We start from the raw sequence: 25,743 nt of genomic DNA, 5'->3' as shown, positions 1-25,743 counted from the left end.
AAAAAATTCTATTGGCGATTGAATCATGAAAGATCATACTATAAAGAAGTCTTGTCAATGATAATAATGGAGACATATATGGAACGTCAACTATTTATAGTACGCGTCTCGTTGCTTTGCCTCCGTGACATTGAAACGGCTTATAGGTGAGATATGGTTCGCGGGGTGATATTCCTACTTTTAAAAAACATACGCTCCAGAGTACCTAGAACCCTAGATGGAGGAAGCTCCCTACAGATGGTCGATGTTTTTGAACGGGTAGTATTGTGGTCTAGTAGCTCTCCGCCGATAGGCAAAGCTACAGGACCCGGACTGTACATACACTTGTAATTTATTTACATACATTAAATTTATTTACAAACACGGAACTAGATTACAATATTTCTGTGCAGCTATCTTATTTGCAGTTTAATTGCATACAGTATGTCAAGTTATCTCAGCAAAAGACAAACACCATCGGATTAAAGTTAATTCAACAAAAATAGTACAATTTTAGTATAACAGTATATACTCATGTCTATTAAAGTGAGATACCCTACCAGCTTAATTTTGATCTATAATCTCTCTGATTAAATGAATTATCTAAGCTCAACATTTGGTCATTTGCTTGTGTGTTATCGAAATATTAGTCCAGAATTCCTCTCATATTCCCTAACTATATAAACTTGTTAGTTATCTCAGCATAAGACAAACACCATCGGATTAAAGTTAATTCAACAAAAATAGTACAATATTAGTATAACAGTATACTCATGTCTATTAAAGTGAGATACCCTACCAGCTTATTTTTGATCTATAATCTCTCTGATTAAATGAATGATCTAATCTCAACATTCGGTCATTTGCTTGTGTGTTATCGAAATATTAGTCCAGAATTCCTCTCATATCTCCTAATTATATACACTTGTTAGTTTGTACAACATCAATCTACATCAATAGTTACGCAAATATGATCAGGTTCAATTACTATGCAAACGGCGATAGTGAATTCAAGATCAAACAATGCCATACATATTTGTAGGCCTATTGACAGACGTTTAAAATATCGTACCGTATCACTGAATCACTAATATTGATTCAAGAATGCCAACATGAAAACTGGAGAGAAGTAACAAATTATTTTAATAAATTCAGAGATTTGAATGAGATTTTGATGTGTGTATCCTCCTCCATTAACCAATAATCCCAGATCAAATTTTAAACTTGAACTCGTCACTTGACATCTCCTCATTCTCCAATCAACTACTGATCTCTGATCAATTCTAAAACCTTGGAATCTCCTTGATCTTCAATCAACCAATGATCTCTTATTGAATCCAAAAACCACAACTCACTACCATGACTGTATCCATAACATGCATATCGAGCGTATTATAATAATCTGAGTGAGAGTAGTGAATCATCTTTTATGAAAATGTCAGGGTGATATTAATTTTTGAACGAATTATAATAATTTGAAATGGGGGGAGGTGAATGTGATGGCGTCCGAGTTAATCTCACGTGCTCCCTGGATATCTCCACAACCAAACAATACAAAACGACTCGTAAAGTTTTATTGAGTGGAGAGAACTAAACGATCACTACGTGGCGAGACTATGTCGAAGCCACATCTGAGGCGACTGGACCCTTGGACCCTCACAAGGGGCTACCCAGTCATAGGGGAAAAACTGCTCTTTTCAGAGCAAAAATATTGTAAATAACAGAATCATTTTTTTAAATAACTTACAAATCCTTCAACTGAATGTTGAAGGGTTCACTAAAGCTAAATACTGTATAGTGTTTCCATGTAACTTTATTTTTATTTTATGCATTTATTGACGAAGCTACTCAACTGGCAAGCATATGATTTTAATTTTTCTTGACGACTCTTTTCTAGTGAGGAGAGTACCTACTATGTTTTTTCCCCTGACCATACGAATATATATATATATATATATATATATATATATATATATATTGTGGAGCGTGATTTGAAGGCTTCACACATGTAGAGTGAATCTTGTACTGAGTCAATGGTGTAGCGGCTATAAATTTTGTAATTGCGTGTGTGGACGCTGAGTGTACACCAGACTGATTGATTCACTACAAGATTCAATACAATTGTCGGAATCGCGGGAGGCCTAAACGCTCGCTCACCCTTGATTCTTCTAATGACAAATTGTATTGTGATGAAATTTTTATAAGTAGTGTAGCGATCGCTAAACACTGAATACGGATACCTTAAAATTATTACCTGTGAAGAATGAGCATACAAAATCATACAGGTCGAGCAAAAATCCCGATGTAGATAATTTACGGGACTGCGTCTCTAATAAGTTCTGAAGGATTAAAATACGGTATTTGGACCAAATATCGTTCAGAATATATTTCGAGAACAGAGTCTTGTCGGGTTTTAAGCTCTATTGTAGGAATTTATATGATCTATGGCTGCCACTGCTGTACAATTGATGCGTTCGCTCCTAAGTCGAGGTAGGTAACAGATAAAAGCTGATATATGAGCAGGTAAGGACAAAGAATAAATATCTCGATCTGACCCCACTCGCTACATCCACTTAGACCTGTTCCAATATCCAGCTTAATTCAATTATTCCAATGATCGTATTCGATCGGTTCTTGATGATATAGAACGTATCAGACACAATAATTGACAGGCTTAAGAAATAATCGAACTCAGAAAGCGAATTAACAAAACTGAAATATATTACAATAAAATATGTAATCATACAGTGCAGGTTCAGAATTTGATTTACAGGTTGATAATAATTTAGCATTAACAGAATAGTTAAAAAATTTCTTGTGCTTGCATGATACCATGCGTGATTCAACAGAATTTTACAATTGATAAAATTAACAGTTTGAAAAATAGTGAAAAATGAATTATAGAAAATATTTTTTAAAATGTTCGGGGTCGTGGTTCAGGCAGCGGAGGATAGTTAATCAACTACAAATTCTTAGAAATTAAATATGAATAAATTTTAGGCTCTTAATAACTAAAAGCGCTTGTCGGCGTGGCCAATAATTTAACGAAGAAAAATTTATGTTTTTCTGCACTGAAATATTTTCGAAGCGTAGATTGGGGCCCCTTATGACTTATAACTCACGTGAAATTCCTTGGTAGTCGTGGTTTTCTTCTTTAGATCAAAAATCGTTTGATCGGCGGCAATCCAGGCTTCGGTTTCAGCACGTGGGGAATTTTAATTTAAATATCTCCTTCACCGAATTAATTAAGGGATAATTTACTTTAAGCTTTTAAATTTATCGATTGATGAGAACAGAAATTTACGAATAACAAATAAATTGGCCTAAAATATCGGCTCACAAATAGAACATTTAAAATCGAACAAGAAATTTTCACAAATAGGTCTTTGGTAACTATAAAAAGAGATCTACACGGTAAGGATTTCAAAAGGGAAGTGCTGCTCTTTTCTCTAAGCTTTTAGGCTAGACCTTGCTTCTCAGAATCTCAATGTAATAATTTGCATAAAAATTTGCCATTGGTAGAACGCTTGTGACGTAAACATGACGTCAGTGGCAAGTAGTAGAATACAATTCCTTTAATTACAATAATAATTTAATTTATGTAATTCTTAAAACTGCTTAATCTTCTAGACATAGTTCCTCTCATACAATGTACACGTGCTAGTGTAACTGATAAGGCAGGGTTGGTGTCTGATAATAGATTAACATGTGTTGCTTTCAAACGATCACCGTCTTGGTGCTATTTCTATGCACTGTGATTGGCTTAGACCTGCCATAGAGATTTAATTACCATGTGGTTCAGTTGAATTAAATTATTAATAAATTAATATTCTTGTACAATTTTTATTAGGTTTGAGATTATTATAATTAATTTCTGCCATTTTATCAATAATATAATTTCATGCTATGACCTATTTAGTTACAATAAGACCTGACGTATAATATAATTTCTTAAATAATAAATAATTTCAACAATAATACATACATTTTATTTTTTATTTGAAATTCTTGATCCTTTATTGATAGTTTTATAATTTTTAGGAATGATATTTTACCTTGCATGAAAACCGGCATGACATTTGACAATGCTTTGAATCAGTCAGCTGCGTTCGAACTGTTTTAAAAACATCTGATCGATAGTAAACAAAGTGTAACCTCAAAATCAGTGAGCGATTCATAAATAATTTGTGCTTTATTCGCAAAATAATTATAATTTTATTGAATAATTTTCCTAGAAAAATATTCAGTACAGAACGGTACTCTTATCTAATATACAGTTATTGATAAGTAAGCTTTATCGCTCGGTCGCTAACTATTCCTTTAGCAAATTCCTTCATTTTAAAAGGTAATCACAATTTTTCTCTCTTTTCATGAGATCTATTTGAAAAATTCATCACACAAAAGCCCCCAGGATATTTTAAATAGGTAATTGGGAGACGAGTCGAAACAATGACTATTTGAAAAATCCGATATTGTGATGAATACACTATTTCATCTCCTTACTTCTACGAAAACTCAACACTTAACACTAAAAACAATATATCGTGCACTTTTGGCTACGAGAAAATAAATAATTGATTGTTCCTTTCATTGGATACAATCGAAATACAATAATTAATGAGGTCTCTTTGGATCCTTCATTAAAACAACTCCACAACTTCCATTCACGGGTGGCTTATGAGCAGACCCATAACTATAACAAATATACAAAATTTCACATATTACTTCTTAAGATTTGAATAGTATTTGCAACAAATATAGACTTTCATCATTTTTTCATGGTTATTACAGGTTTCGACTCTTTGGTTTGGCTTTTACATAAATTGGGTGAGAGTGTGATTTTACTTCGGTGACTTGACAATCGTCTACCGTTTGACTCGAGCAATTTCTTATTTGCGCTTAGTACGTTGCGTACAAACAGGGTTACACTTGAAATGGCTTTCTTGATTTTTATCAATGTTGGTTACAAATATTAAGTCCTTAAGATTATATTTATCAATTTGAATTACAATTCATGATCTTTTGATGCAACAGTAATAAATTTCACATTTGAAGGTAAGAATTTCATTTTCTTTGGAGTTTTTTAGAGATACATTCATATAACACAGAACATGCGCATTTCGTGCAAATTAACATAAATATATATTTTTGGTTGCGTTTTTTACTTATAATTCCACATTAAATAATAGGTTACAATAATTGAATAACGATATTGCTTGGATTCTATTAACATTGACTCTAGGATTTCGTACACATTGGTTGGTGGGACGAAGAAAATTATCGAACAGGCTTTGGTTCTGAATAGATTTTTCTATTGATTCTGTATTTCGAGGTTAGATTTACACATTTTTTCAAATAAACTTTGTTTATTTTCTTTCCTCCTATTCACTACTAATTTCATGTTATTTCTAATTTATAATTATTTTCTGTGGATAATATAATTCTTGTTTCTGTTTTTCAGTTGTGCGGATAGTACCAGGCGATTGTTTCTGTGATGATTGTAACATGAGGCAGATGGCTTGATCAGGTTGGTAATTTTTTAAAGTTGTTTTGTAGTTTTATTTTCTTGACTTAGAGTTGATAATAATTTCTTCATTTGATGTGGATTTATAATATTTCCTTATTAGCTGAGATGCGGCGAAGTTTAGGTTATGTTGATTAGGCTGCAGTAGAAAGATGCTAGTATGCAAAGATGTGATTCGATGGGTAGGCTGTGATTATGAAGTGTTTGATAATTGATGTAACCACGAACGTAGTTTCAGTTAATTATAGTATTATTCTTTCCTCAAGCCCCCATCTAAATTTGATTCGGTGTCATTCAAGGTCCAATTCCAATTTGCAACTATCCGTTTTATTAAACTTGGCTTAAAACGAATGTGCCTGTGGTGTAAATCGATTCTCACAAATGCATTTCCTCTTTGTCGGCCGGTAACATGCAGTTTGCTATTTTTAAACCTGACATGCCGGTGGTGTCTGTGGGTTCTTCTAAATAATATTTTCCTTTTCTGCATGCTGGTGTACAGTCTGTTTGATTTAACCGGACATGACTGCGGTGTGAATAGATTCTTCCTGAGACTATTTTTCCTTTTCTTGCATGTTGGTACAATGTTTGATGTGGGATTTCAGCCTTATATGACGGTGGTGTAAATGAACTCTATTAGTTGGTTTTCTTCTTTGACGTATTGTAATCCTTCTTGTTTGTTGTTTTGATTCATAGGTTTCCGGGTTTGGTTGTGACTTTGATTTGTGGTGGGTTTTTGTTTTATTTCTATTGTTTATTGGACTATCTTCATGAATGCTGGGTTCATATGTTGCAGGCGCTGTCCTCGGTGGATGGACGGTGATGTGGGCGGTCGGCGGTCCGGGCTGCTCTTCTACTCGGCGGGCAACGTCCTTGGACTCCTGGTGTCCGGCGCGCGGTGGTACGGGATGTCCCTCTATGCCCTGGATGACGTCCTCAGCTTGGCGGGCGATGTCGTCCGGTCCCTCTCGGCGTTCTGCAGGGTGCGGCGCGACTTCAGCCTTGACATTTTCGGTAGGTTGGTCTTCCATATGTGTGTCATGTTCACTTGCTTGTTTGTCGGCTTCCCTTGCCTGTCTGATCTCTTCCCTCCACTGTTTATTGTCTTCCTTTAATTCTTCTTCGTTGGTCGTATTTTTTATTTAGATTGTTTATTGCTTCGTTCAGTTGTTTCCTTTCTTTGATCATATCGTTCAATGCTTCCAGGATGAGACTCATCTGTAACACGGAAGGAGTGGGTGTGTGGTCTTCGGTTGGCGGCAATGGTTCTATGACATGAGATGCGGGCGTCCGGACCTCTGGAACGGCAATGCATGGGCGTTTATCCCGCGCGACATCTTCCGTCCTTGAAGTCGCCGATGTGGGTTCCAGGATGCGGTGTGGTTCTTCCATAATTTATCGGATGATATAAAGATGCAAGTGCAGTGAAACGATCGCAAACATGTGAGGTTATGTGCAAGATTACAAATGAATGACCACAAGTTGAAATAGTGTAAAAAATTTGTTGAAGTGAAGGAATACAAAAGTGTGCTTCAATAATATGTTCAGTGATGAAGTGAATCAAAGTAGCAATATCGTTAACATAAAATGATAACAACATACAGGATACAATGGACACTTATGCGGTAATGAAGGTACGTCTCTTATAATTTATTACTATTATTATTATAAATATTTTATTCTTATAATTTCTTGCCGCAATTCTATATATAGGGCTAGTATTCTTTGCAAAATTTTATATAAAAGGAACAGTATTCTGTTTGAATTATTCCGCAATATATCCGTGATTTAATTTTACTTCCCTCTTTATGCTTTAAAAACTTTAAAAAATGTAAATAACTTCAATCCTCTTTTCTGTAAATTTTTATAAATTGTTTCAATATAGACCTAATATTCTTCAAATAATATGACCTTTCTTATGATATCTCTTATACCTATGACTTATAGTATGACCAATTTTCGAATAACACAATAATAAAATTCTGAGTTCGATTTTTTCTCTAAAAATTCATCAATCGATAAATTTCTTTTCTGTTCAAAAATTGGGTATGGTACTTCTTGTTATTTTATATAACAGTGAACAGTTAATATTAAATTCGAAAAAATTCACAACCATGAATTTTTCACAAATTTTCCCGTTGTCAGCGCTATAGTATACTGAGCAACTAAATAATCCTCGTAGTCGATTATCCACCTCTTCAATGCCTATCACTGTTGGGCGCCAAATCATGTGAAGCTGTATTTGACTCGCCTCACTGTGTAGAGAGATTTGCCAAATCATGTAGTGCTGTATCCAAATGCCCCACGTTGGGCGCAAATCATGTGGAGCGTGATTTGAAGGCTTCACACATGTAGAGTGAATCTTGTACTGAGTCAATGGTGTAGCGGCTATAAATTTTGTAATTGCGTGTGTGGACGCTGAGTGTACACCAGACTGATTGATTCACTACAAGATTCAATACAATTGTCGGAATCGCGGGAGGCCTAAACGCTCGCTCACCCTTGATTCTTCTAATGACAAATTGTATTGTGATGAAATTTTTATAAGTAGTGTAGCGATCGCTAAACACTGAATACGGATACCTTAAAATTATTACCTGTGAAGAATGAGCATACAAAATCATACAGGTCGAGCAAAAATCCCGATGTAGATAATTTACGGGACTGCGTCTCTAATAAGTTCTGAAGGATTAAAATACGGTATTTGGACCAAATATCGTTCAGAATATATTTCGAGAACAGAGTCTTGTCGGGTTTTAAGCTCTATTGTAGGAATTTATATGATCTATGGCTGCCACTGCTGTACAATTGATGCGTTCGCTCCTAAGTCGAGGTAGGTAACAGATAAAAGCTGATATATGAGCAGGTAAGGACAAAGAATAAATATCTCGATCTGACCCCACTCGCTACATCCACTTAGACCTGTTCCAATATCCAGCTTAATTCAATTATTCTAATGATCGTATTCGATCGGTTCTTGATGATATAGAACGTATCAGACACAATAATTGACAGGCTTAAGAAATAATCGAACTCAGAAAGCGAATTAACAAAACTGAAATATATTATAATAAAATATGTAATCATACAGTGCAGATTCAGAATTTGATTTACAGGTCGATAATAATATAGCATTAACAGAATAGTTAAAAAATTTCTTGTGCTTGCATGATACCATGCGTGATTCAACAGAATTTTACAATTGATAAAATTTAACAGTTTGAAAAATAGTGAAAAAATGAATTATAAAATATTTTTAAAATGTTCGGGGTCGTGGTTCAGGCAGCGGAGGATAGTTAATCAACTACAAATTCTTAGAAATTAAATATGAATAAATTTTAGGCTCTTAATAACTAAAGCGCTTGTCGGCGTGGCCAATAATTTAACGAAGAAAAATTTATGTTTTTCTGCACTGAAATATTTTCGAAGCGTAGATTGGGGCCCCTTATGACTTATAACTCACGTGAATTCCTTGGTAGTCGTGGTTTTCTTCTTTAGATCAAAAATCGTTTGATCGGCGGCAATCCAGGCTTCGGTTTCAGCACGTGGGGAATTTTAATTTAAATATCTCCTTCACCGAATTAATTAAGGGATAATTTACTTTAAGCTTTTAAATTTATCGATTGATGAGAACAGAAATTTACGAATAACAAATAAATTGGCCTAAAATATCGGCTCACAAATAGAACATTTAAAATCGAACAAGAAATTTTACAAATAGGTCTTTGGTAACTATAAAAAGAGATCTACACGGTAAGGATTTCAAAAGGGAAGTGCTGCTCTTTTCTCTAAGCTTTTAGGCTAGACCTTGCTTCTCAGAATCTCAATGTAATAATTTGCATAAAAATTTGCCATTGGTAGAACGCTTGTGACGTAAACATGACGTCAGTGGCAAGTAGTAGAATACAATTCCTTTAATTACAATAATAATTTAATTTATGTAATTCTTAAAACTGCTTAATCTTCTAGACATAGTTCCTCTCATACAATGTACACGTGCTAGTGTAACTGATAAGGCAGGGTTGGTGTCTGATAATAGATTAACATGTGTTGCTTTCAAACGATCACCGTCTTGGTGCTATTTCTATGCACTGTGATTGGCTTAGACCTGCCATAGAGATTTAATTACCATGTGGTTCAGTTGAATTAAATTATTAATAAATTAATATTCTTGTACAATTTTTATTAGGTTTGAGATTATTATAATTAATTTCTGCCATTTTATCAATAATATAATTTCATGCTATGACCTATTTAGTTACAATAAGACCTGACGTATAATATAATTTCTTAAATAATAAATAATTTCAACAATAATACATACATTTTATTTTTTATTTTGAAATTCTTGATCCTTTATTGATAGTTTTATAATTTTTAGGAATGATATTTTACCTTGCATGAAAACCGGCATGACATTTGACAATGCTTTGAATCAGTCAGCTGCGTTCGAACTGTTTTAAAAACATCTGATCGATAGTAAACAAAGTGTAACCTCAAAATCAGTGAGCGATTCATAAATAATTTGTGCTTTATTCGCAAAATAATTATAATTTTATTGAATAATTTTCCTAGAAAAATATTCAGTACAGAACGGTACTCTTATCTAATATACAGTTATTGATAAGTAAGCTTTATCGCTCGGTCGCTAACTATTCCTTTAGCAAATTCCTTCATTTTAAAAGGTAATCACAATTTTTCTCTCTTTTCATGAGATCTATTTGAAAAATTCATCACACAAAAGCCCCCAGGATATTTTAAATAGGTAATGGGAGACGAGTCGAAACAATGACTATTTGAAAAATCCGATATTGTGATGAATACACTATTTCATCTCCTTACTTCTACGAAAACTCAACACTTAACACTAAAAACAATATATCGTGCACTTTTGGCTACGAGAAAATAAATAATTGATTGTTCCTTTCATTGGATACAATCGAAATACAATAATTAATGAGGTCTCTTTGGATCCTTCATTAAAACAACTCCACAACTTCCATTCACGGGTGGCTTATGAGCAGACCCATAACTATAACAAATATACAAAATTTCACATATTACTTCTTAAGATTTGAATAGTATTTGCAACAAATATAGACTTTCATCATTTTTTCATGGTTATTACAAGTTTCGACTCTTTGTTTGGCTTTTACATAAATTGGGTGAGAGTGTGATTTTACTTCGGTGACTTGACAATCGTCTACCGTTTGACTCGAGCAATTTCTTATTTGCGCTTAGTACGTTGCGTACAAACAGGGTTACACTTGAAATGGCTTTCTTGATTTTTATCAATGTTGGTTACAAATATTAAGTCCTTAAGATTATATTTATCAATTTGAATTACAATTCATGATCTTTTGATGCAACAGTAATAAATTTCACATTTGAAGGTAAGAATTTCATTTTCTTTGGAGTTTTTTAGAGATACATTCATATAACACAGAACATGCGCATTTCGTGCAATTTAACATAAATATATATTTTTGGTTGCGTTTTTTACTTATAATTCCACATTAAATAATAGGTTACAATAATTAAATAACGATATTGCTTTGATTCTATTAACATTGACTCTAGGATTTCGTACACATTGGTTGGTGGGACGAAGAAAATTATCGAACAGGCTTTGGTTCTGAATAGATTTTTCTATTGATTCTGTATTTCGAGGTTAGATTTACACATTTTTTCAAATAAACTTTGTTTATTTTCTTTCCTCCTATTCACTGCTAATTTCATGTTATTTCTAATTTATAATTATTTTCTGTGGATAATATAATTCTTGTTTCTGTTTTTCAGTTGTGCGGATAGTACCAGGCGATTGTTTCTGTGATGATTGTAACATGAGGCAGATGTTAGATGCTTGATCAGGTTGGTAATTTTTTAAAGTTGTTTTGTAGTTTTATTTTCTTGACTTAGAGTTGATAATAATTTCTTCATTTGATGTGGATTTATAATGTTTCCTTATTAGCTGAGATGCGGCGAAGTTTAGGTTATCTTGATTAGGCTGCAGTAAAAGATGCTAGTATGCAAAGATGTGATTCGATGTGTAGGCTGTGATTATGAAGTGTTTGATAATTGATATAATCCACGAACGTAGTTTCAGTTAATTATAGTATTATTCTTTCCTCAAGCCCCCATCTAAATTTGATTCGGTGTCATTCAAGGTCCAATTCCAATTTGTGACTATCCGTTTTATTAAACTTGGCTTAAAACGAATGTGCCTGTGGTGTAAATCGATTCTCACAAATGCATTTCCTCTTTGTCGGCCGGTAACATGCAGTTTGCTATTTTTAAACCTGACATGCAGGTGGTGTTTGTGGGTTCTTCTAAATAATATTTTCCTTTTCTGCATGCTGGTGTACATTTTGTTTGATTTTAACCGGACATGACTGCGGTGTGAATAGATTCTTCCTGAGACTATTTTTCCTTTTTCTTGCATGTTGGTACAATGTTTGATGTGGGATTTCAGCCTTATATGACGGTGGTGTAAATGAACTCTATTAGTTGGTTTTCTTCTTTGACGTATTGTAATCCTTCTTGTTTGTTGTTTTGATTCATAGGTTTCCCGGGTTTGGTTGTGACTTTGATTTGTGGTGGGTTTTTGTTTTATTTCTATTGTTTATTGGACTATCTTCATGAATACTGGGTTCATATGTTGCAGGCGCTGTCCTCGGTGGATGGACGGTGATGTGGGCGGTCGGCGGTCCGGGCTGCTCTTCTACTCGGCGGGCAGCGTCCTTGGACTCCTGGTGTCCGGCGCGCGGTGGTACGAGCTGTCCCTCTATGCCACGAATGATGTCCTCAGCTTGGCGGGCGATGTTGGCTGGTCCCTCTCGGCGTTCTGCGGGGTGCGGCGCGATCTCAGTCCTAATATTTTTGGTAGGTTGGTCTTCCATATGTGTGTCATGTTCACTTGCTTGTTTGTCGGCTTCCCTTGCCTGTCTGATCTCTTCCCTCCACTGTTTATTGTCTTCCTTTAATTCTTCCTTCGTTTGGTCGTATTTTTTATTTAGATTGTTTATTGCTTCGTTCAGTTGTTTCCTTTCTTTGATCATATCGTTCAATGCTTCCAGGATGAGACTCATCTGTAACACGGAAGGAGTGGTGTGTGGTCTTCGGTTGGCGGCAATGGTTCTATGACATGAGATGCGGGCGTCCGGACCTCTGGAACGGCAATGCATGGGCGTTTATCCCGCGCGACATCTTCCGTCCTTGAAGTCGCTGATGTGGGCTCCAGGATGCGGTGTGGATCTTCCATGATTTATCGGATAATATAAAGATGTAAGTGCAGTGAAACGATCGCAAATATGTGGGGTTATGTGCAAGATTACAAATGAATGACCACAAGTTGAAATAGTGTAAAAAATTTGTTGAAGTGAAGGAATACAAAAGTGTGCTTCAATAATATGTTCAGTGATGAAGTGAATCAAAGTAGCAATATCGTTAACATAAAATGATAACAACATACAGGATATAATGGACACTCATGCGGTAATGAAGGTACGTCACTTATAATTTATTACTATTATTATTATAAATATTTTATTCTTATAATTTCTTGCCGCAATTCTATATATAGGGCTAGTATTCTTTGCAAAATTTTATATAAAAAGGAACAGTATTCTGTTTGAATTATTCCGCAATATATCCGTGATTTACTTTTACTTCCCTCTTTATGCTTTAAAAACTTTAAAAAATGTAAATAACTTCAATCCTCTTTCTGTAAATTTTTATGAATTGTTTCAATATAGACCTAATATTCTTAAAATAATATGACCTTTCTTATGATATCTCTTATACCTATGACTTATAGTACGACCAATTTTCGAATAACACAATAATAAAATTCTGAGTTCGATTTTTTCTCTAAAAATTCATCAATCGATAAATTTCTTTTCCGTTCAAAAATTGGGTATGGTACTTCTTGTTATTTTATATAACAGTGAACAGTCAATATTAAATTCGAAAAAATTCACAACCATGAATTTTTTTACAAATTTTCCCGTTGTCAGCGCTATAGTATACTGAGCAACTAAATAATCCTCGTAGTCGATTATCCACCTCTTCAATGCCTATCACTGTTGGGCGCCAAATCATGTGAAGCTGTATTTGACTCGCCTCACATGTGTAGAGAGATTTGCCAAATCATGTAGTGCTGTATCCAAATGCCCCACGTTGGGCGCCAAATCATGTGGAGCGTGATTTGAAGGCTTCACACATGTAGAGTGAATCTTGTACTGAGTCAATGGTGTAGCGGCTATAAATTTTGTAATTGCGTGTGTGGACGCTGAGTGTACACCAGACTGATTGATTCACTACAAGATTCAATACAATTGTCGGAATCGCGGGAGGCCTAAACGCTCGCTCACCCTTGATTCTTCTAATGACAAATTGTATTGTGATGAAATTTTTATAAGTAGTGTAGCGATCGCTAAACACTGAATACGGATACCTTAAAATTATTACCTGTGAAGAATGAGCATACAAAATCATACAGGTCGAGCAAAAATCCCGATGTAGATAATTTACGGGACTGCGTCTCTAATAAGTTCTGAAGGATTAAAATACGGTATTTGGACCAAATATCGTTCAGAATATATTTCGAGAACAGAGTCTTGTCGGGTTTTAAGCTCTATTGTAGGAATTTATATGATCTATGGCTGCCACTGCTGTACAATTGATGCGTTCGCTCCTAAGTCGAGGTAGGTAACAGATAAAAGCTGATATATGAGCAGGTAAGGACAAAGAATAAATATCTCGATCTGACCCCACTCGCTACATCCACTTAGACCTGTTCCAATATCCAGCTTAATTCAATTATTCCAATGATCGTATTCGATCGGTTCTTGATGATATAGAACGTATCAGACACAATAATTGACAGGCTTAAGAAATAATCGAACTCAGAAAGCGAATTAACAAAACTGAAATATATTACAATAAAATATGTAATCATACAGTGCAGGTTCAGAATTTGATTTACAGGTTGATAATAATTTAGCATTAACAGAATAGTTAAAAAATTTCTTGTGCTTGCATGATACCATGCGTGATTCAACAGAGTTTTACAATTGATAAAATTTAACAGTTTGAAAAATAGTGAAAAATGAATTATAGAAAATATTTTTTAAAATGTTCGGGGTCGTGGTTCAGGCAGCGGAGGATAGTTAATCAACTACAAATTCTTAGAAATTAAATATGAATAAATTTTAGGCTCTTAATAACTAAAAGCGCTTGTCGGCGTGGCCAATAATTTAACGAAGAAAAATTTATGTTTTTCTGCACTGAAATATTTTCGAAGCGTAGATTGGGGCCCCTTATGACTTATAACTCACGTGAAATTCCTTGGTAGTCGTGGTTTTCTTCTTTAGATCAAAAAATCGTTTGATCGGCGGCAATCCAGGCTTCGGTTTCAGCACGTGGGGAATTTTAATTTAAATATCTCCTTCACCGAATTAATTAAGGGATAATTTACTTTAAGCTTTTAAATTTATCGATTGATGAGAACAGAAATTTACGAATAACAAATAAATTGGCCTAAAATATCGGCTCACAAATAGAACATTTAAAATCGAACAAGAAATTTTACAAATAGGTCTTTGGTAACTATAAAAAGAGATCTACACGGTAAGGATTTCAAAAGGGAAGTGCTGCTCTTTTCTCTAAGCTTTTAGGCTAGACCTTGCTTCTCAGAATCTCAATGTAATAATTTGCATAAAAATTTGCCATTGGTAGAACGCTTGTGACGTAAACATGACGTCAGTGGCAAGTAGTAGAATACAATTCCTTTAATTACAATAATAATTTAATTTATGTAATTCTTAAAACTGCTTAATCTTCTAGACATAGTTCCTCTCATACAATGTACACGTGCTAGTGTAACTGATAAGGCAGGGTTGGTGTCTGATAATAGATTAACATGTGTTGCTTTCAAACGATCACCGTCTTGGTGCTATTTCTATGCACTGTGATTGGCTTAGACCTGCCATAGAGATTTAATTACCATGTGGTTCAGTTGAATTAAATTATTAATAAATTAATATTCTTGTACAATTTTTATTAGGTTTGAGATTATTATAATTAATTTCTGCCATTTTATCAATAATATAATTTCATGCTATGACCTATTTAGTTACAATAAGACCTGACGTATAATATAATTTCTTAAATAATAAATAATTTCAACAATAATACATACATTTTATTTTTTATTTTGAAATTCTTGATCCTTTATTGATAGTTTTATAATTTTTAGGAATGATATTTTACCTTGCATGAAAACCGGCATGACATTTGACAATGCTTTGAATCAGTCAGCTGCGTTCGAACTGTTTTAAAAACATCTGATCGATAGTAAACAAAGTGTAACCTCAAAATCAGTGAGCGATTCATAAATAATTTGTGCTTTATTCGCAAAATAATTATAATTTTATTGAATAATTTTCCTAGAAAAATATTCAGTACAGAACGGTACTCTTATCTAATATACAGTTATTGATAAGTAAGCTTTATCGCTCGGTCGCTAACTATTCCTTTAGCAAATTCCTTCATTTTAAAAGGTAATCACAATTTTTCTCTCTTTTCATGAGATCTATTTGAAAAATTCATCACAATATATATATATATAATTTGAAATGATAAAATAATTATCTTATAAGCTTACCTTAATACATAAGCATCTACTCGATCATTACTAACGAAACTGATGATTTCACAGTGAACTATTTTCAACATGTTTTCCCACTGTTGCCTGAAACAGAAACATAATATGATTATTTAATCATAATCAAAACCCTAATTAAGTAAGCTCAAAATTAATTTTATAAATCTTTCAACTTCCACTTGAGAAAGTTGATAGATTGATATCGTTGAATGGAAGCGAAAAACCGTCGGAATAGAAATTTTATATTGAGAAAATCATTATATTTATTAATTTATTACAATACTACAATAACTAACATTACGCACATGCAAACTCTTTCGAGCATTCGAAGATCGAAAAAAATAACAAGAAATAAGGACCATACAACGTGAGACAGTACGCAATCAGTACGGTACCATAGCGCAATAAAGAGTGTAATTTTTCTTGTCGAAAAAAATGGAACATTCTGGTCTTAAGGTTCAGTTTACTCAGTTTCATAAAATTCATGGATTTGTTCATTTATTATCTAATAAAAATAACTTGTGAAATGAGGAAATAGCTCATTTTCACATTGAAGAAATCAAAGGGAGAGGCACTGGTCTGGGTCTGACGTATGACAACAATGTCTTACGACTTATGTTATGACCAATTAGAAAGATTAACAGCCACGGAATAAATCAACATATCCTTTACTCATTTTTCAAACTAAAATTTTGAAGAGAATTAGAAAAACAAAAGCAGCAGGGACAAAGAAGAAAATAAGTTGAATAATCACATTTTTGTTAAATTTTGAGTTTGAAAAGGAAACATATTTTTAACGAGTGATTCATGTTTATTCAACTCCATTAGTTTAAATTCATTCAACGTGAAATTTCAAAAACAAGCTAATAAGTTTCAAAGCTGAAAATTAGAATCATAAAGCTTTTTTAATGAGTGTGATAAACACCATGAAACGTGTTTTCCATTTCAATTTTACGCAATTCAAGGTCGAAAAATTCAACAAGTACTTGGAAACTGGCTGTAGTCCCTAGCTACAGAATGAGAAGAATTATAGAATTATAACATTCTTCTAGCTATTCAAGATGTTTGTTCGTTAAAAAATTATCACGAAAAACTGTGTTTATATAATGAAAATTAGTATATAATTTTATGTTAGGAGAATGCTTGTCCTCGCGGGCATAACTTTCATATCACACTTATTTAGATGAGCGCCGTTCTATCACATCTACAGTTGGCAATTGTTTGCTTGAATCCAGTTCTGATAATAAAATGTTTGTGCTGCAAAAATCACATCTCAGTGATTCGGAACCCACCTAAAATTATAGATCTACTCATCTCTCACTATCAACTCTCCCATTACCCACGCACAAGCCAAGAGATTATGTGGGTATCATCCTCAGCGAATGTAATTTTCTGAAATTTATTGTGACACATAAAATAGTGGTGCAACACATATTCACAGTCTGAAGAAGTCTAATTATATTTTTTCAATAATTTATTAATGGGTGGATATGAATTGAAACCAAATCTAAGAAAATGTAATGAAATGTAAGTAAAAAGATCTAGAGAAAATGACGTAAAGAACTAGCCACTTCACTAAGATCGGAAAAATATGAGGTGATGTCTAAATAAGTCCACAAACGTTTTTATACACAATTGACTCAAGTGGGGATTTCTTCAATTCTCGAGTAATTGAAAAGGCTCAATGCTTCAACTTCGATTCAAGTGTCTACTGATAATTTCCATGCGAAGTACTTGAATTCTATGAAAAGTATACTATTTCTGGAAAGCACTTGAATTGGAGTGCTTTACGGGAATTATTTCAAAGTTTATTCAAAGCATAATGAAAAGATTAATTAATTGATTGATGGATTATTATTGAAATAATACTACTAGATGATTTCTAAGCAAGTGAACAGTCCAGGGGAAAAATTAGAATAGTAGAAGAAATAGATGATTATCTAGGAAACAATTGAAAACTATTTACTAGTTATTCATGTCAGTTAGATACTAATGAAGTTTGAAGTTTTTGCAAACCATTATTACAAAATATCTAAACAGAAAATAATTCTTCATCTTCTTCTCGTATGGCGCAGCAGCCCATGTTGAGCCTTGGCCTCCGCAACTATCAACCTCCACGCATCTCTATAGGTGCGTACAGATATACGCGCCGCGAAAATGAGCAATTCACTTTTAATCAGCTGACTATATCTGTATTTTTACAGAAAAGGTAAGATACAGATATAAAAAGCTTGGCATCAGCTGATTAAAAGTGAATTGCTCATGTTCGCGGCGCGTATATCTGTACGCACCTTATCATTGACTATGCCTCTCCATCCCCTCACTCCCAAATTCCCAACACAATTCCACCTCATCCAGCCATATTTTTCTGGGTCTCCTTCTTTGTCTTCTATTGTAGAGCTTTTCCAGCATCACAATTTTAGGGATTCTGCCCGCAGTCATCCTCTCCACATGACCCAACCACCTGATTCTTTGACCCCTTATAAATCGAACTATGGTCTGTCATTTCCTCAAGTCTCCCAATTCCTTGTTGAAACGGATTCGCCATTCCAACCCCTGTCGTACTGGGCCAAAAAGATCAGAAAATTATAGCTGTATCAAATTACATGCACTCAGAGCTCATCTAATTTTACATTCGGTACATTCGGACTCAGAAAAATGTATTTTCGCCAAACTGCACAGAAAGCAGCTGTTTTCCAGTCCCTACGTAGATCTGAAAGACATTGTTTGCAGACGACTCTCGTCTGACGTTAGAACAGGTTTCTTTCTGGCTAATTTCAAGTGTGCTAAAACAGCTGATCAAAAAACTTTTCATTATTTCAGTTTATTATTATTATTTCAGTTCATTATTTTTTATTATTCGGCCTACGGCCTCGGACTTGAAACCCGATTTCGAGCCGGAAAAGTCTAATTTTCGGCCCTAGGTGCGAAATATACAATTTCCAACCCTGAAATATCCAAACCGAGGTACTGAATGAGTAGAACCATTAGCAAAAATTTCGCAACCCAAAGCTTTCAGCTGGTTCATCAGATTTCAACTTCAAGCCCATTACAGTATGGATTTCTACTCTACGTAATGCGTAACAGCAGCTATAGTGAGGTCCATGTTATAATGGTAGTAAAGAAAGATAGGAGAACAGATCCTCTGTCTTGTCAATGCCTTCTATAAACAGTAACTGATACAGGTTTATTGAAGCAATATTATTAACTGTTCATTCTCGTTAAAAATAATCAATTATATTTTATCAAGCAAAAAATTATATTTTTTAAAAATTTCATGATGAATTTTCATAATTAAGATGAAATATTTTGTTGATTAATTTATTGTCAATTCTACATTGTTAAAAGACGATCTGGCAACAGAGCAATGCGAGAAAGAGATAGCGCTATATGCTTTGTTGAATGATAGACAAGGATAGCAATACCATTGCTAATCAAACTCTGCCATTATATTATAACGTGGACCACTATAGTGTCTCTATAGCCCTACTTAATTCCATCAATCAGATTCTGACTTGAAACCGCAAGAATCCGAAGCCGATCATGCACTTTTACATATAATTATAAGAAAATTTATTGCAAAAGGTATAAGCCGAGATAATACGGTTGACGAAATTTGTTAGAAAATCAAATTGTAACTTATAAACGCAGATTCTCACTTATCAGTGTCCGCGTTTGGTTCAGTAATATACTTCCCATGTGTTCTAATGACACTATTCATACTAGCTAATCGGGCGGATTGGGAATAGTCCCTTAAGAACCAGATAATAAAGAGAGTATCGTATCATTCTCTACTCTCTGATTAGAATTCATGGGAATAATATTTGAATTGATCCGGACCGGGGTGTGTGGGGGTATGAAATACTTCCCATCAATGGAGTCCGGGGAAAACGTTTTTTTAATTTTAGGTCATTTCTATTCCAAAAACTAACATTCCAATTAATGTATCTTGAGTGGGCTACAATTTTTTCGATTTTCCCTTGGAGATAGCTATACCTATTAAGCATTAAAGACATTATAGTACAGTACAGTACTATACTCATTTTTTCGATTTCCCTTGGAAATCCTAGTCCTATTAAACATTACAGTATATTTGGTTTATGATTTATTTAAGCTTTCATGATTTCAAATTTACTTGTAAACCAAAATATTGGGGGGGGGCAACAATACAGTCTTTATTCTTCATTGATTCATACAATAAGTACAACACAAAATGATATGTGGAGAAAAAATAAGGTAACCTTGTGTTAGTCTTCTTATACAATTAAGGGCATATAAGCGTGTCCCCCCCCCAGTCCCCGGTGGAAACTATGCCAGTGCGTTCAGCATAAAATAGCTCTGAATAAGCTATGAACCAATTAATTTTATGTTGAAATCTTGCATTAAAATCATGCGGTTGAATTGAAATTCCATACATCCTTTTCGATTCAAACTCGGACATTAATAAACGTTCCTAAGCTAGGACACTCCCGTCTTATCGGATGGGCACGCTAAACTTTCGGTCCCGGGTCCCGGCTGCAAGATGGAACCTCCGTCAGGGAATCCCCAGAATCAATAACGATATTTTTTTTATTTTAAATTATATAAGTTAATAAAATCCTTAGGAGGCAAGGGAGTGTGTTTCAAAATATATGGTAATGTTACATTGCTATGGATGCAAATATATAATATATGCACAAATTTATGAACCGCAACATTTTTGTGGGCTTAGAAAAGGTCAGCCATAAACATTTTTTCAACAAGTAGGTATAATAATCATTTACAATATAACTCAACAAAATTTTACTATAATCATAATATAAGTCAAATGAGCTTGCTTTGCTACTGTTTCAGATGATCATTGTTCATGGCTGATTTATCGCAATGAATAATAATTTCGAAAACCAAATACATCAACATGTAACTGTCTTACTGCTTATGGTGGATAGTTTTATAGCATATATACAATACATTGTAATGAAAAAACTAGTTGTAATAATTAGTAACTACTGATGAAATTTGTTTTTAATTTTGTATGATTTATTAACACAGAACGGCCGAGCCGAGATAAGGTAATACTGCCTGATTCATCCATAATCATTGATCAGTGAGTCATTGATTTATCTGAGCGTCAAGATTTTACATCAAAGGAGGAAATTGCATGGAAATCAAATTATTGTTTGATTCAGTGTTCTGTTGTATGTTCCGATATCTGATTTTCTGAATTATGAGAATTTATAAAACGATCAATCGACTCATTCAATAGATTGTGTATCATTCCACGATAAATGATATAAAAACTCGACACAAATTATGAAGATCCAAACACTGCTAATGTAGTTCATTAGCATCAATGGCATATTCATTTTCTGTTCATTAGCATATTTGATTCCACTTGGAATTAAACGCAACAGTATGGTGCGATACAGAACAAAACGGCCTGAGTTCCTCCTCAGGGTAGTCTCCTTACGGTGGGTCCGTAAGAAACAAATAGAAAAATTATGTGTTATGCAAGATACCATGTCTGCAGATATCTAGTCTATAGTGAGTGAGTGAGTGAGTGAGTGAGTGAGTGAGTGAGTGAGTGAGTGAGTGAGTGAGTGAGTGAGTGAGTGAGTGAGTGAGTGAGTGAGTGAGTGAGTGAGTGAGTGAGTGAGTGAGTGAGTGAGTGAGTGAGTGAGTGAGTGAGTGAGTGAGTGAGTGAGTGAGTGAGTGAGTGAGTGAGTGAGTGAGTGAGTGAGTGAGTGAGTGAGTGAGTGAGTGAGTGAGTGAGTGAGTGAGTGAGTGAGTGAGTGAGTGAGTGAGTGAGTGAGTGAGTGAGTGAGTGAGTGAGTGAGTGAGTGAGTGAGTGAGTGAGTGAGTGAGTGAGTGAGTGAGTGAGTGAGTGAGTGAGTGAGTGAGTGAGTGAGTGAGTGAGTGAGTGAGTGAGTGAGTGAGTGAGTGAGTGAGTGAGTGAGTGAGTGAGTGAGTGAGTGAGTGAGTGAGTGAGTGAGTGAGTGAGTGAGTGAGTGAGTGAGTGAGTGAGTGAGTGAGTGAGTGAGTGAGTGAGTGAGTGAGTGAGTGAGTGAGTGAGTGAGTGAGTGAGTGAGTGAGTGAGTGAGTGAGTGAGTGAGTGAGTGAGTGAGTGAGTGAGTGAGTGAGTGAGTGAGTGAGTGAGTGAGTGAGTGAGTGAGTGAGTGAGTGAGTGAGTGAGTGAGTGAGTGAGTGAGTGAGTGAGTGAGTGAGTGAGTGAGTGAGTGAGTGAGTGAGTGAGTGAGTGAGTGAGTGAGTGAGTGAGTGAGTGAGTGAGTGAGTGAGTGAGTGAGTGAGTGAGTGAGTGAGTGAGTGAGTGAGTGAGTGAGTGAGTGAGTGAGTGAGTGAGTGAGTGAGTGAGTGAGTGAGTGAGTGAGTGAGTGAGTGAGTGAGTGAGTGAGTGAGTGAGTGAGTGAGTGAGTGAGTGAGTGAGTGAGTGAGTGAGTGAGTGAGTGAGTGAGTGAGTGAGTGAGTGAGTGAGTGAGTGAGTGAGTGAGTGAGTGAGTGAGTGAGTGAGTGAGTGAGTGAGTGAGTGAGTGAGTGAGTGAGTGAGTGAGTGAGTGAGTGAGTGAGTGAGTGAGTGAGTGAGTGAGTGAGTGAGTGAGTGAGTGAGTGAGTGAGTGAGTGAGTGAGTGAGTGAGTGAGTGAGTGAGTGAGTGAGTGAGTGAGTGAGTGAGTGAGTGAGTGAGTGAGTGAGTGAGTGAGTGAGTGAGTGAGTGAGTGAGTGAGTGAGTGAGTGAGTGAGTGAGTGAGTGAGTGAGTGAGTGAGTGAGTGAGTGAGTGAGTGAGTGAGTGAGTGAGTGAGTGAGTGAGTGAGTGAGTGAGTGAGTGAGTGAGTGAGTGAGTGAGTGAGTGAGTGAGTGAGTGAGTGAGTGAGTGAGTGAGTGAGTGAGTGAGTGAGTGAGTGAGTGAGTGAGTGAGTGAGTGAGTGAGTGAGTGAGTGAGTGAGTGAGTGAGTGAGTGAGTGAGTGAGTGAGTGAGTGAGTGAGTGAGTGAGTGAGTGAGTGAGTGAGTGAGTGAGTGAGTGAGTGAGTGAGTGAGTGAGTGAGTGAGTGAGTGAGTGAGTGAGTGAGTGAGTGAGTGAGTGAGTGAGTGAGTGAGTGAGTGAGTGAGTGAGTGAGTGAGTGAGTGAGTGAGTGAGTGAGTGAGTGAGTGAGTGAGTGAGTGAGTGAGTGAGTGAGTGAGTGAGTGAGTGAGTGAGTGAGTGAGTGAGTGAGTGAGTGAGTGAGTGAGTGAGTGAGTGAGTGAGTGAGTGAGTGAGTGAGTGAGTGAGTGAGTGAGTGAGTGAGTGAGTGAGTGAGTGAGTGAGTGAGTGAGTGAGTGAGTGAGTGAGTGAGTGAGTGAGTGAGTGAGTGAGTGAGTGAGTGAGTGAGTGAGTGAGTGAGTGAGTGAGTGAGTGAGTGAGTGAGTGAGTGAGTGAGTGAGTGAGTGAGTGAGTGAGTGAGTGAGTGAGTGAGTGAGTGAGTGAGTGAGTGAGTGAGTGAGTGAGTGAGTGAGTGAGTGAGTGAGTGAGTGAGTGAGTGAGTGAGTGAGTGAGTGAGTGAGTGAGTGAGTGAGTGAGTGAGTGAGTGAGTGAGTGAGTGAGTGAGTGAGTGAGTGAGTGAGTGAGTGAGTGAGTGAGTGAGTGAGTGAGTGAGTGAGTGAGTGAGTGAGTGAGTGAGTGAGTGAGTGAGTGAGTGAGTGAGTGAGTGAGTGAGTGAGTGAGTGAGTGAGTGAGTGAGTGAGTGAGTGAGTGAGTGAGTGAGTGAGTGAGTGAGTGAGTGAGTGAGTGAGTGAGTGAGTGAGTGAGTGAGTGAGTGAGTGAGTGAGTGAGTGAGTGAGTGAGTGAGTGAGTGAGTGAGTGAGTGAGTGAGTGAGTGAGTGAGTGAGTGAGTGAGTGAGTGAGTGAGTGAGTGAGTGAGTGAGTGAGTGAGTGAGTGAGTGAGTGAGTGAGTGAGTGAGTGAGTGAGTGAGTGAGTGAGTGAGTGAGTGAGTGAGTGAGTGAGTGAGTGAGTGAGTGAGTGAGTGAGTGAGTGAGTGAGTGGGGAACGGGGCGTTTTTGGTTTCAATGTATTTATGATATGAATGTTAAAAAAATAAGATTGACAATTCATTTCGCTGGCTCTAGAACGTGATTAAGAGATAGCTTAACGTATACATATCGTGGTATTAATATTTGTTTGTTATATATTGCTACTGGATGGTCTGAGATTCAAATGTATAATGTATAAAATGTATTATAATGTTTTATTTTGAATCCAAATGTAAATTATTAATATATTGATGACTTAATTTTTCCAGATATGAGCTGTAAGGGATTTTCTTATGCTGGTACGCGATATCTCGTTAAGTACCGTATATGAAAAAGGTAGCATAAAAGCTCGACACATTTTAAAATAAATACATAAAAATAGGTAGGTAATAAAAAATGAAGATACGGTACTTTCAACGTTGCAGAATAATGAGTAAAATTTAATTATAATCAAAATCACATTAAAAAATTCCCGCCAGTGGTAGAATTATCAACAGCTGAACGACCGGTTAAGAAAGTCCAAAATATTATTAACCCCCACATCGTAACCTTGAAAATCCGTGTGATCATTGACCGTGGACTAGCCCCAAAATTCAGGTATCTACCGGCAAGTCTACAATGTTATTTGTAGATGTTAATAAAGGTCTTTGCTTGCAAAGTTGACTATCAATGTTTTTTTTCAAAAATGAGATTTGTAAACTAGATCATGTCAATGTAAAAGATATAGAATGATGAAATATTTATTCTATGATGAACACTTTGTACATTTTGACTTACCGTGGTATTTTGCGAAGATCGCATTGTTTGAGATTTCCATCCGCGCGAGTAAACCAAATTTCGAGCAATTTTTCTACACCTTCAAAAAACTGAGAATTGATATTCATTTCCGTTTCGGCCATCATCAACCGCAAAGAGCTAACACAAAATTTTCAGACACTTATCAAAAGTGAGGCCAAACGACCGACCGACTGACAACGAGTGAACAAACGAACTGCTTTCTGCTTGCCTGTGCCTGCTGAAGCAAAGTGCAATGCGCGGATGGGATTGCTGAGTTTGCGCACAAATAGCACTCCTATTATCGAGCAGGCATTCTGCTAATGATCAGCTGACTAGAGCCCGCCATTATGAAGCAAATTCAAAATTATTTCTATGGAGATTCACAAGTGTACAATAACGTATCCGTGAATCTCCTAGTAAAATGAAATCCATTTGAATTTTTATACCATTTTATACAGCTCTCAAAATAAATGGAAAACTATTATCTGAAAGTACGTGGATACCACTTATTACAATGTATTATTTATTAGTAATGAACTTGTTGATTATTGTCATTACCGCACACATAGCTCTCAAAATTATCATGCAATGAAAAAATTATTTTGCGTGATATAACAAAGAAAAGTTGTTTCCAGTCATTAAACAATATTAAAAGAGCATTCATAATCGATACTCAAAAGCATTTTTTTATTTTAGGTATGGCGTATGGTTTTCAACTTGAATAAAGCAGAGTGCTCTTGTGATAAATCAACCTGTAGTAGATACTTCAATTTCTTTTACTTAGTCATCTATTATAAG

General features: G+C 35.5%; 1 protein-coding gene across 2 annotated transcripts in view; it reads right to left on the bottom strand.

Annotated features, from left to right (window-relative positions):
• The window catches only part of LOC111064053 (S-adenosylmethionine decarboxylase proenzyme), a 56,388-nt gene extending 31,024 nt beyond the window's left edge, over positions 1 to 25,364 (bottom strand). The window contains exons 1-2 of one of the 2 annotated variants that reach the window (XM_022351716.2): positions 24,946 to 25,364; positions 16,167 to 16,253 (exon numbers count right to left, since the gene is read on the bottom strand). In XM_022351716.2, the coding sequence (XP_022207408.2) occupies positions 16,167 to 16,253; positions 24,946 to 25,070 (212 nt within the window). In that variant the 5' untranslated portion in view covers positions 25,071 to 25,364. The remainder of the gene's footprint in view (positions 1 to 16,166; positions 16,254 to 24,945) is intronic. The other variant, XM_022351717.2, reaches the window with a different exon arrangement.
• Between the last annotated feature and the right edge of the window lie 379 nt (positions 25,365 to 25,743).

The sequence above is a fragment of the Nilaparvata lugens genome, chromosome 1 (genome assembly GCF_014356525.2).
Source record: "Nilaparvata lugens isolate BPH chromosome 1, ASM1435652v1, whole genome shotgun sequence".
NCBI lineage: Eukaryota > Metazoa > Arthropoda > Insecta > Hemiptera > Delphacidae > Nilaparvata > Nilaparvata lugens.
The sequence above is the reverse complement of the archived record's forward strand: the minus strand, read 5'-3'. Positions and strand labels throughout refer to the sequence as shown.